The 12,239-nt window shown below is 36.1% G+C and overlaps 1 protein-coding gene and 1 long non-coding RNA gene across 2 annotated transcripts in view; both read right to left on the reverse strand.

Moving 5' to 3' along the window:
* LOC106881605 (DNA damage-regulated autophagy modulator protein 2) overlaps positions 1 to 2,539 on the reverse strand; it is a 36,978-nt gene extending 34,439 nt beyond the window's left edge. The window contains exon 1 of the mRNA XM_052976839.1: positions 2,103 to 2,539. Within this exon, the coding sequence (XP_052832799.1) occupies positions 2,103 to 2,174 (72 nt within the window). The 5' untranslated portion in view covers positions 2,175 to 2,539. The remainder of the gene's footprint in view (positions 1 to 2,102) is intronic.
* Positions 2,540 to 5,918: 3,379 nt separating this feature from the next.
* On the reverse strand, positions 5,919 to 12,233 carry LOC128250789 (uncharacterized). Its single transcript, XR_008266771.1, has 2 exons — positions 7,056 to 12,233; positions 5,919 to 6,068 (listed from the first exon to the last, which is right to left on the reverse strand). It is a non-coding gene; the product is annotated as an uncharacterized LOC128250789 (long non-coding RNA).
* Positions 12,234 to 12,239: the final 6 nt, after the last annotated feature.

Below are 12,239 nucleotides of genomic sequence, written 5' to 3' on the forward strand. Positions count from 1 at the left end.
AAACTGTAACACAACCAGCACAAGAGCACAACCAGCACAAGAGTACAATCTGTAACGCAACCAGCACAAGAGCACAAACTGTAACACAACCAGCACAAGAGCACAATCTGTAACACAACCAGCACAAACTGTAACACAACCAGCACAAGAGCACAAACTGTAACACAACCAACACAAGAGCACAAACTGTAACACTACCAGCACAAGAGCACAAACTGTAACACAACCAGCACAGAAAAGAAACATTTAGTTAATGCCTCCACCAGAGGCATTTCCTGTTGCAATCTTGGAGTTCTTCATTTGCAGAATAGGAACATGCTACCAGCTTTGAAAATCATTATGGACATAACTGGAACTGATGTAAGGGGGATAACCCCACCCCACCTGAAAGCTCACTGGTAGGGTTCATTCCAGATATTTTTGAGTTACAAAACTAACTGACATGATGTTTTCCTCCCTCCAGTTGTAGAGAGGTTATGTGTCTCTGCCAACTCAAGTCTGATAAGTCACCTATACAGCCAAGTATTCTATAGCTGTGAAACCAGTGATCACTCTCTGATCAGCCATAACAAACAACTTTCTAAATATACGTATATATACATATATATATACACACAATAACCATATCATAGACATAACATTCAGAAAGAATCTAACAAAATTACTATCAGTTAGTTTTTTGGTATTACTTAAATACAGAGGTCCTGACGCATCTATGTAACCCTAACCCTACCCTAACGAGTGTGCACTGTAGAAACATTGTTACATAGATGCATTGGGACCTCTGTATTTAAGTAGTGCCAATGCTTTTTGCCCCCCCCCCCCATGACCTTCACAAGGTCTCCTTGAGACCAGCCATCTTGAGGGTGTTAATGTTCTGCTTAAACTATTTCAGGTTAACACCTGCAGCAAGATTCCAAAGGGCCAATATTTTGGGGGAGAAGGGATTAAGCATAGTGATCAGTGAGGGGATGAGTGCACCAAGGGTAACAAAAGGTGGAAAGTTGAGTGGGTTAGAGGTGCCTGAGTGATGGAGGTATAAGACCAGCCAGCTCTGAGATTACAGTAGCAATAGAAAAGGCAGAGAGGGAAGACAGCATGTGTTTGGGTTACAAACTAGAGCGTATCTGTTAGTGACTGAATTACAATTAGCTGAGTGACCCTTCTCTGGATGTGTTTACTAGCAGTATTGTCCCAGATCTGGGACAGAATAATGTCAACAGCTGTTGAGAGTCTGACATTTTCTGGATCTGAAGGACAAGTCTTTGGGCTGTAGTTCTAGTTAAGCTAAGGATGTGTTTCTACTCAGAGAGGTCCTCAGTGCTAGTGAGGCCTTGAACTTGGAGCTTCGGTGAGGGTCTTAGCTGAGTGCAACACATGTTTAGCAGAGATGCAGTGTGGTGACAGAGTTTGAGTTTTTTTTATTCTTTGCTGGTAAAAGTAGGTTGGCATGGTTCCATTGAAGGGTCCTAAAGGTCTTTGTTTATAGAATCAATGCTTAGTTGGTCTGAGGTGGCTAAGCTGCATGTGAATTGTGTATGTTTGGGGGAAAATAATAGAGTCAAATATATATTTTATACAATTACATATCTTATTTTCAAATAGCATAATCAAGTATATATATTTGAACCATTATTGTTTGTTTCGTTAGAGAAATTTAATTACATGTGAATTTGTTATAGAGTTGTAATTCTAGTTAGCATTTTCTTGGTGTTTACGGCTGTAAGATGAACAATCACCTTGATAAGTCTAAACCAGTGACTTGGTAGAAGTTTTAGTAATGAGAAACCGTTTCGGCCGTTGAAAGAAATGGAACAATTTCTCGTATTTTACCATATTTGATCTAATCTAACCTCCAACTGTGAGAAAATACGGAATAATTTCTCTTACTTTAAAAGGAATTATTATTCAACTTCCTCGTGTTGGAAGATACAAGGTTAATTTAGGCAAAAATAAAACAATTTATTCATTTCACTGTTTGGCAGTTAATAATAGAAATGAACGTAATTCGTTTTTAACGAAAACAGAAACAAAAATAAAAATTATTAGTGGGTGCCAAAAAAGTAAATTGCTGTAGAGATTGAACTCCATTCATACTCAACTGAGAAAACTCGTTTTCTGTTGTCTCCGATGAAAGACATTGCATAATCAAATATCTTAGTAGTAGGTCCCATCGATTTAGTTCCATTGCAGAAATATATACGGACACTTGTTTCTTGATCGCAAAATCTTTCAAAAAAAATTATTCCTAACTAAAAAACAAAACCAAACATCTGAGATGTATCTTTCTCAGACATGATGTCTCAAACAATAGATTATCTAATATATTCTTACTATTTTTGAAGACTGATAGATTTACTTCCTGTCTTTTTTTGTTGTTGTTTTAACCAAAGAATAAAACATATTAACATGTTCTTGTTGTTAAGAAGTTCATCGAGTTGGGATTACGTCTCTACCCACCAAATCTTCTCAGGATAAACAAACTAGCCGCAGTACAATCGAAAAAAAAATTCTTTCGTAATCACTCAATATTTGTTATTGTTTAACCACGGTCGAATGGCCACGATCCAGCCACGACCATCGTGCCTGTTTCATTATTTTCAGGCAGCTGTGTCGAGTAAGGTGCTGTATTGAAGGAGATTTTAACTGCTATTTCTAGAAAGGTGGACCGACTGCGGGGCTTTGAAGGAAAAAGAAAGATTGAATTAAATAAATAAAGAAAAGTTAGTGGAGATCTAAAAGGCATCAGATGTGCGAAAGAGTGATGGGGTATATGAAGAGAGAGCATAAACAAAATAATGAATATAAAATCTTGATTCACTCTTTTACTTCCAAGCTGACGAGGAAGCCTATAGGTAGACATTTACCTGCTAGAAATAGTAACTAAATCGCCTTTAAATTATGTCAAATCATTAAAAAGAGGACACATTGTAGTCCCCACCCTACACTACACTTAAAAAAAAAGAATACTGGATGGTCATGCTTGGAACACCTTGGATCATAAGTCTGCACTATGATTGTTAAACCTGAGGCTAAAAAAACAAAACTACTTTCTTCTTACTTTGTAATTAACAAGAAAATAGATGTTACGAAACTTTTCATAGATGAATCTGAACAATTTGAACAAGAGCCAGCAATAGTCGACAAATAATAAATAAAAAAGGCAATCATACCTTGGTATACAAATAGATTCAACCAAAATTAACAGCGAAATGAACGGCCGAATGACGAGAAATCTGTATAATTTGTTGACTCGCCTTTTATTTCAGTTTATCTCTTACTCTATTTTTGTGTTTCACTCCCTCTTATCTTTCTGTTTATCTAAATATTCGCATTTTAATCCTGCTATTCATTTCATTTCTCCCCTTCTCTCTTTCTATTCCTCTCATTTTCTCCACTTCTCTTTCTATTCCTCTCACATTCTCTTTCTATTTACACACTTGTCTTCGTTTCTTTTTCCCTTTTGTTCAAAAAGCCAATCCCCAGCCTGTAGACTACTTTTTATCTTATTATATAGTTAATAATGTTGTCGGTGTAAGTAGTAGTTTTTCAACCCTGATAGCGGGTACACCTTATATGCGAAGTTTGTGTACTGAATAGCAGCATCGTCATGCGCCTCTAATTATGTTCTGCTTAACTGTTCCCGACAAAATTTTACAAGTCCTTTACAATTTATTCCTGATATGAAAGAACTGGGAAGTCGGACTAAAAGCATTTAGTTTGGTCCTCTCCGATCCGAGTTCAAATCCCGACATCGTCGGTTTATTTTTTTCTTTAATTTTTTTCTCTCATTCGAGTTCTTGTTGATTCGTTTGTTTTTTTTTCTTTTTCCTCTCTCAAAAAATTTTTTTTACTAACTTTGACGGTGGGAATTGGGCAGTTTTACTACTCTTTTCAGAGCTCGTGTTTCCTGTGGAAAGAAGTTGTTCTCAAACCGAAAACTTAGCTCCAATATTTGCGACAACTTATATCCCGTTAAAGGTACCAACGGGCCAGATAGTCGGATGTTCACCTCGACGATAAATCAAATCATCTACAACTCTCCAAACTAGTGATCTTTGAAAGATTGTAAATAAAAGAGAAAAGAAAACCTGTTTTAAAGTCTTGCTTTAATCATATTAGAGAAGTGTGAAGTTAAGTTCGTTCTGTAATATTTACTTACCAACTAAATTAGGTTATCTTGTATAATAAGCAGTTTCACCTAATAGTTAGCTAACCAAATATATTTTCTTCTGTCATTCTAGAAATCTTAGTTGAGTAAATAGGGGTAAACATAGAAGTTTTAAAAAATTTCAATGTGAATAAAAAAAAAGTAAATTACTTTTTAAACTGGAAAGAAAAAAAGTGACCTTGTTTATAAGCTACTGGAAATATTAGTTTCATAATTAATAGTAAATTAATAGTGATCAGATTTCAAATCTAAATTTTGATATAGGTCAAGACATCCCTAATTAATCAAAATATCACCCTCCATAATCTATTCCTATTCAAAAATAAAAGGCTGACTTGCAGTATTGCATATCTCTCCAAAGACACCATGGAAAAAAAAAAAAAAAAAAAAATATATATATATATGTTTCATTTAACGTCCGCTTTCCATGCTAGCATGGGTTGGACATATATATATATATATAAAAAATGATGATGGCGATGGTGATTCAGTCTGGTATTTTAGCATTCTACTACACTTGATGTTCTTGTATTTTTCTAAATATTTACATCTTTTCAGCTATCTAACAAATTTTTTACCATAGTTGTTAATCTCTTTAAATCTTTTAAATTCATTGCTTAATCCTGGGTGGTAGGTGTACAATGTGGCCCAGTTTAATATCACCATTTGACCCTAGGGTACTTTCAGTGGCGTTTGCTCTGTTGCAAACATTCAGTCTAAGTCTCCAACTTAAAGAATTGTCATGCACCATTTCTCTCAATGCCAAATAATAAATCAAAAACCCTTTGACCAATTCTCCTTTGTCTTTTCAAACATCTGTGGACTTTTATCCAGCCAGTATCCACATACATCATCTCTTATATGCAAACCATACACCCTATTTCTTTCAGAGATGCAAATTTATCAATCCTTATCATCGACCCATCTTTACTGTCCAGGACACTTTAATTCCACTCCAAAAGGTGGGTCTGTATATACAGAAACTCCAATTTCCCTGTTACCTGGATTTCAGCAATAACATCTTCCAATTTGTCCAGCTTAACCCTTTAACATTTGAATCAGCCATATCCAGCCAAAGTATTCTACCTGTTTCATGTTCAGACTGACCAAATCTACCTTCTCTCTCCCATGTGCACCTGCATTCCTCTATTGTTCCCCCGAATTCCTCAAACCACCTTTTTCTGCACTGAGAACATCTCACTGCTGGGATCATCATGCTTGGTAATTTCAACACTCACAGCCCCCTGTGGGTCTCATATCCCACACCAATGCTGCCAGTGCAAGAATCCTTTGCTATTCTCAACCCTTACCATAAATTGGCTTCGTCTCTTAAACTCTCGATCGCCACCCTTGATCTCATTCTCACCTAACCTCTACCACAACATGTCTGTCACTGCACCTATTCGATCTTTGGACCATGCTTCATTGCAACTGTCTAGCATACGTATATTACACCCACTTTTCCGAGAGTGAACGGCGCTTCAAGTCAACCAACTGATCGAAGCTCAGCATGGCCCCTCAGGCAAGTGTCTTCTACTATAGCCATGGGCTGACCTAAGCTCTGTGAATGGCTTTGGTCGATGAGAATTAGTGGTGGTATCTTTCATTTTAGTTCTATTAAAGATATCTGAAGTTGTCAGTACTGCTGCTTGTTTGTACTGCTTTTGTATATTATTAATAGGTTGACAATGTGATATAATAATTAAAAATAAAAAACAAAACAACAATAAAAAAAAACGTCATGTGATTCAGCATTTTATAAATAATTTATTCATGAGATTATAGTAATTTAATGAGAGAAACAATTACTTGTTGTTGCAATTGTCACAATATCCATTATCTTCATCTCCACTACCCTCCTACTTAATGACTGGAACAAATATTATTAATGCATTATCTAAATAAAATAGAAAAGACAGCAAAGACTATAATGATGATAATATGGACATGATGTGTAGAATAATTGCAATTGGATTAAAATCAAACTTAGTAAATTCCCTAAAAACATTCAAGTGGCTATTATTACTTTTGGTGGGTTATTTCTAATTCTAATTCCACAAGGCCTGAAATTTTTTTGGGGGAAGGGGCTAATTGATTACATCAACCCCAGTGTTCAACTGGTAGTTATTTTGTCAACCCAAAAGGATGAAAGGTTAAAGTTGACCTTGGTGGAATTTCAATGAAGAATGTAAAGATAGAATGAGTGCTACTAAGCATTTAGCCTAGTATGCAAAATTTCTAATAAGCTGTGTTAATTCAGTGAAGTTAATTTTTTTCCAAATAATCAAAATTTTAAAGGGTTTTAGAAAATTAACTTTTTCCTTGAAACATATTGTAACTTGGTTTTGCTGCCTGCTATTCCCCAAATTAAAACCAAGTGACCATCTAAAGTCTTCAATGAATCATGTTTATATACATAAAGACAATACAGGGATTAATTGCCAAGAGTATTGGGCTGAATGCCAGGTGTATCTCTCTACATATATCTGGCTAGAGGTGTGAATGCATGTTAGCTAGAATGAGATATCTAATTCTATGTTCATTATAGGCAAAGTGATTCTTCTTAACCCAAGATTGAGTAGCCAACCAAGGATCTTATTCACCTGTCTTTTCAGGAACTGCTGCTGTTATAAGATCACCATTTTAACACTTGTTGAGATCTAAAGTGAATTGAAGAAGCTCCTCGACTTGCTTACGGAAAACTACTTCCAAAAGTGGCAGGAATGCTGGGACTGGTGTATTGTATCCCAATTTTTGAAAGAGATGATGCTAAAACTAAGGGAAATAAGTTACTTTTTATTAAACAACTAGTCTAGGAACTTTTTGATATATGTTACAGTAAACTGTAGTGAAATATTGGATGAGCTAAGCCATTTATACTTACCAGTGGGACCCATGAATATTTCACAGAATTAATGGTAGGCCTATTGGATTATTTCTGAAACCTTTATTCAAAAAACCTAAAAGTGTAGCCTGGATAGATAGTTCATCATCTGCTACTCATTGAAAAGTGAAAGAAATTGGAATACGATGATTACTTAATGCACTTTATATACTTTAAGCACAATTTTGTAAACTTAATACACAGCACTCATACAATAAATATTCACTCTTATTTTTCCATTTCCCCCATAAACAAACAAAAAATATCCCATACATATGATTGATAGAATCTTTAGTTAAATTGCATATATATGCCACGTAAAGAAGTGTGAATATTTCACGGAATTGCACTCATGCACATGCATTAAGTGATAGGTAATATAAAAAAAACACTTTTCACTAATCAATCACCACGTCTACTACCTCCATCTCCACCATCCTCTCTCCCTTTCTTTAACCTCACCACCAGAATACCCTCCCTCGACTAAAATCATTTTTAACTCTTCCTCTGCCTTCAACTAACTTTTTTAACAGCATAAGTATTATGGTCCCCCTACCTCACATCATGAATGCTTCTCTCTCTCCCTCTTTTTCTCTCCCCTTCAACTAGTTACGTGAAAGCAGTACAATTACATTCCCTCTACCTCATGTCATGGACGTTTCTCTCTCCCCCCTCTTTCTCTAATCCCGTAAAAGCATTATTGACGGGCTAAGTAATGCAATGACAATCAGAATTATTATAAGATTCTATCTGTAACAGGGCCATATCGAGGTCTTAATAGAGAAAGCAGCTGGCTGGAAGCAAGGTGCAGAAAGCATGATTTGTATTCCTACTGTGTGAAAATGCCAAGAGACTGTGGTATGCATGTAATTGGATGTATGCATGTTGTTTACAGTAACAAGAAAAGTGCAGCAAACATTAAGTGAGAAAACTGCAAACTTTTATGCAAAAACATTAAACTAAAACCATTACAAGAAAACGAGTTCTGTAAATTCATGAATGGTGTAGAATTGTTGTTGGCACTGTCGCTTACGATGACGAGGGTTCCAGTTGATCCGATCAACGGGACAGCCTGCTCGTGAAATTAACGTGCAAGTGGCTGAGCACTCCACAGACGTGTACATTTAACGTAGTTCTCGGGGATATTCAGGGTGACACAGTGTGACAAGGCTGACCCTTTGAATTACAGGCACAACAGAAACAGGAAGTAAGAGTGAGAGAAAGTTGTGGTGGAAGAGTACAGCAGGGTTCGCCACCATCCCCTGCCGGAGCTTTAGGTGTTTTCGCTCAATAAACACTCACAACACCCGGTCTGGAAATTGAAACTGCGATCTGTGCTATGACCGCAAGTCCGCTGCCCTAACCACTGGGCCATTGCGCCTCCAGTGTATAATCAACCAGAAGTATTGGAACACCATTATAGTATGCATGCATTTGAAAATGACTGCAAATGAATTTGCATAAAAATAAATGGATCAAGTGCATGCATGTGAGAACGTCTGCAAGTGTTGCCTGCAGAAAATAAAACATTGATTTTAGACATGTCTGTTGTAAGGATATAAATTTGCTAGCATGAGAATAAGTGAAGTTTGCAGCTGCATACATAATTATTCTCCATACTAAAACCAAGTCATCTTATAAAGTTCTCAACAAATTTATTTACATAAAGACAGAGATTCATTACTGAGAGTATTGAGTTGTATGCCTGGAATGTCTGTTTATATGTATATGGCTAGAGGTGGAAATGAGATACCTATTTTTTTCATGTTGGTGAGAGGCAATAAAGTATGGTGTTCATTGTAGACAAAGTGATTCGTTTTGACTCATGGTCAAGTGTCTAACCAAGAATCCCATTCACCTATCTTCTCAGGAATCTCTGTAAACTTCTGCCATTATGTGTTGCATGCATCTCATTTATAGCCATGGTTTTGATGGGGACTCTTGGAAATTTCCATATAGGGGGAGAATTCACAAAAAATTGAGACAAAGACAGGTGGTGTAGACAACATCAATTAGGTCATCTTGCTAACAAGCTTTCAACTAGGGAACTGTTGAGCCATTTAGAAGAATCTGTTGCTCTTGGTCCCTACATCAGTGCTTCTGCCACAGTCAAAGTCTAGCCTACCTGTGATTTTACTAGATTTTTGTATAACCAGTTCATACCAAGTGCACTGTATGAGATTTCTACCTATTCTTTTTCAGCATAATCAGTAGAGCCATTTCTTTGATGGTAGCAGGGCGCTGTCCTGTTTTCCACAAAACAGAACGTTGTCTTTGCTAGGAGGCCTCTCAATTCAATATTCTCAAATTGTCCATAAGAAAATACTAGTTTACATTTCTTGATGTGAAGCCATGAAACCAAAAACTGAAAATATTTTGAAAAAAAATCATGTATACAAATTTAAATATTGGATGAAATAGAAGACATTATATGTTTTAACTATGTTGGTAATACTTTAACAAATCTTTATGCTTTACTATGGCTGAACAGTAGCTACTCCACTGTGCTGTGGATTCTCTATACAAATCAGTTCATATTATATTGATTTAATTTTCTTCCTAGTATCTGCAAAAGAAACACAAGCTTCAGCAACTGTGAAATATTACTCAATAAATACAAAAGTTACGGGTGAGTTACTTCGAGTTTCAGACTCGAAAAGAACTATATTCAGCCGCAATTATACATGGTGTATAGTTTACGACCCGCATTCATTCACCTTTTCTGTGAAGTTTCTGTCCATGAAATCAGAGTGAAAAAAGAGTATATACTTTTCTACTCTAGGCACAAGGCCCAAAATTTTAGGGGAGGGGGCCAGTCGATTAGATTGACCCCAGTATGCAACTGGTACTTAATTTATTGACCCCCCCAAAAGGATGAAAGGCAAAGTCAACATTGGCGGAATTTGAACTCAGAACGTAAAGACATGAAATACCACTAAGCATTTCGCCCAGTGTGCTAACGTTTCTGCCAGTTTGCTACCTTCAAAGGAGAATAATGTAGACAAATCTGTGATATGTACAGAGATCTATGGAAATTCAACTGTCGAGAATTAAACGTACTGACTTTGAAAAAATAACTGGACAAAACAATCCCTGTAAGATGTAGAGAAATAAACTGGGTGACAGATTATGTCTATCACCTAAAAATAGAATCAGTACTCTTGATAAACTTCCAGAGTTTCTATCCAAATTTATCCCAAGCTGAAGTTGTGGAAGACATACTTGCCTAAGGTTCTGCACTGTAGGAGCGAACCTGAAATTAGTTATAGCTTCAATGATAAATGAATTAAGGATCAGTGAGAATGGGAAGACAATGATAGATCTATGTTCAGAGACCATTCCAATTTCTATTTTTTTTTTTTTTTTTAGTGGATTGAATAAATCAGTTCTATTTCAAATAGAGTATTTGTTCAGAGACAATAAACAGTCAAAGTGAATAAATCATTTAAATGCATCCAAATGTAGATGGTAATGTATTACACTTAAATAGAACACACCAGATGAAATGCTTAGTGGCATTTCATCTGTGTCTGTATTTTAAAATACATATATAACCAAGTGGTTGAGAAGTTTGCTCCCCAGCCACATAGTTTCAGGTTCATTTCCATATAATAGTATCCTACTACAGCAACAGGCTGATCAAGTTAAATACTTTTAAATAAACAAATGTAAAAATGGTATTTTAAGCAAATATTTATGTATAAATTTCATAAGCGTTTTATAAGGAGATACCTAAGGTAAAGCCTGAAATATAAAGGGGTCCGCAAGTCAAAAAGTTTGAAATCCCCTGACTTACATGACTGTCAAATGTAATGTTTGTTTATTCACATTGCTTTGTATTAATCATGCATTATCTCACAGGTTTGAGATTTTGATGCGATTACTTTTAGAACATTGCAAAAAGCTGGATCAGGCCACTTTGAGTATACAAGGGATAGAAAGCACAGACTGGAAATGGCCACTTATTTCTCAAAGCCTTTACATTCGTATTCTTAACCAAAAAAAAAAAAAAAGAAAAGAAAAAGAAAAAGGGGAAAAGACTCACTTTTATCAAATCATCTAATTTGATCGAAAGGAAACCTCTGTCATGGATGCAGACGTGTAGGCAGTGTCCAGCAAGTAGTCTTCTGTCCTTCCATGGCATTTTTAACACATCACAAACTATTAAAGTAGTGTTCTCTTTGAGATACAGTTAAAATGATTTATTTATTTATTTGCATCCTAAAAATTGTAAAGACACAAGATGCTTATAAAACAAAGATTAAGGATAGTGTTACTGTCAACATGATTAGTGACGACAGCAATAAGCAAATTATTAATGGAGTAAGGAAGATAACCAATGATTCTTCAATAACGCTAATAGAATAAGAGTTAAAACAGTCAAATGCAATACGAGATCACCACATTTATATCTATATTTACTACAAGAGCTCAAGTACATCTGATGGATTGACTGCACCATCAACATCTGGTAGTTAATCATTCTTGTAACTGACTCCTGTGCATGTTGAGTTGTTAAGGCAAATACAAAGGAATTATAGGAGAGTATTGTAGTTCACTTGAAGCATTGTTTGTAAAGAATAAGAAGTTTTGAATGGTACACCAATGCACTATAATACAAAAAATGGACTATATACCTGTTGTAATTTAGTTATCTATAGTCCGATGATATTTCGGAATTACAATTCCTTCAGATATTCTTAGATGGAGTCGCTGCTATAAACTGTTTTCCAACAGTTTTCTTTATAAATTACCAGTGGCAGTTAGGATAAATTAAAGCGGGATCGCTTAGATGAATGCATGTACAGGTATTGACCGTTCCAAGGAACACTACTATAACTGATATTTGTAACCAATATCCTTGTTTTATGTAGGATGATGAGGGTTCTATAATAAGCACAGGAGGTGCAATGGCCCAGTGGTAGGGCAGCGGACTCGAGGTCATAGGATTGCAGTTTCGATTCCCAGACCGGGCGTTGCGAGTGTTTATTGAGCGAAAACACCTAAAGCTCCACGAGGCTCCGGCAGGGGATGGTGGCGAACTCTGATGTACTCTTTCACAACAACTTTCTTTTACTCTTCCTGTTTCTGTCGTACCTGTAATTCAAAGGGCCAGCCTTGTCACACTGTATCTCCGAGAACTACGTTAAGGGTACACGTGTCTGGAGTGCTCAGCCACTTGCA

The sequence above is a fragment of the Octopus bimaculoides genome, chromosome 25, assembly GCF_001194135.2.
Source record: "Octopus bimaculoides isolate UCB-OBI-ISO-001 chromosome 25, ASM119413v2, whole genome shotgun sequence".
Lineage (NCBI taxonomy): Eukaryota > Metazoa > Mollusca > Cephalopoda > Octopoda > Octopodidae > Octopus > Octopus bimaculoides.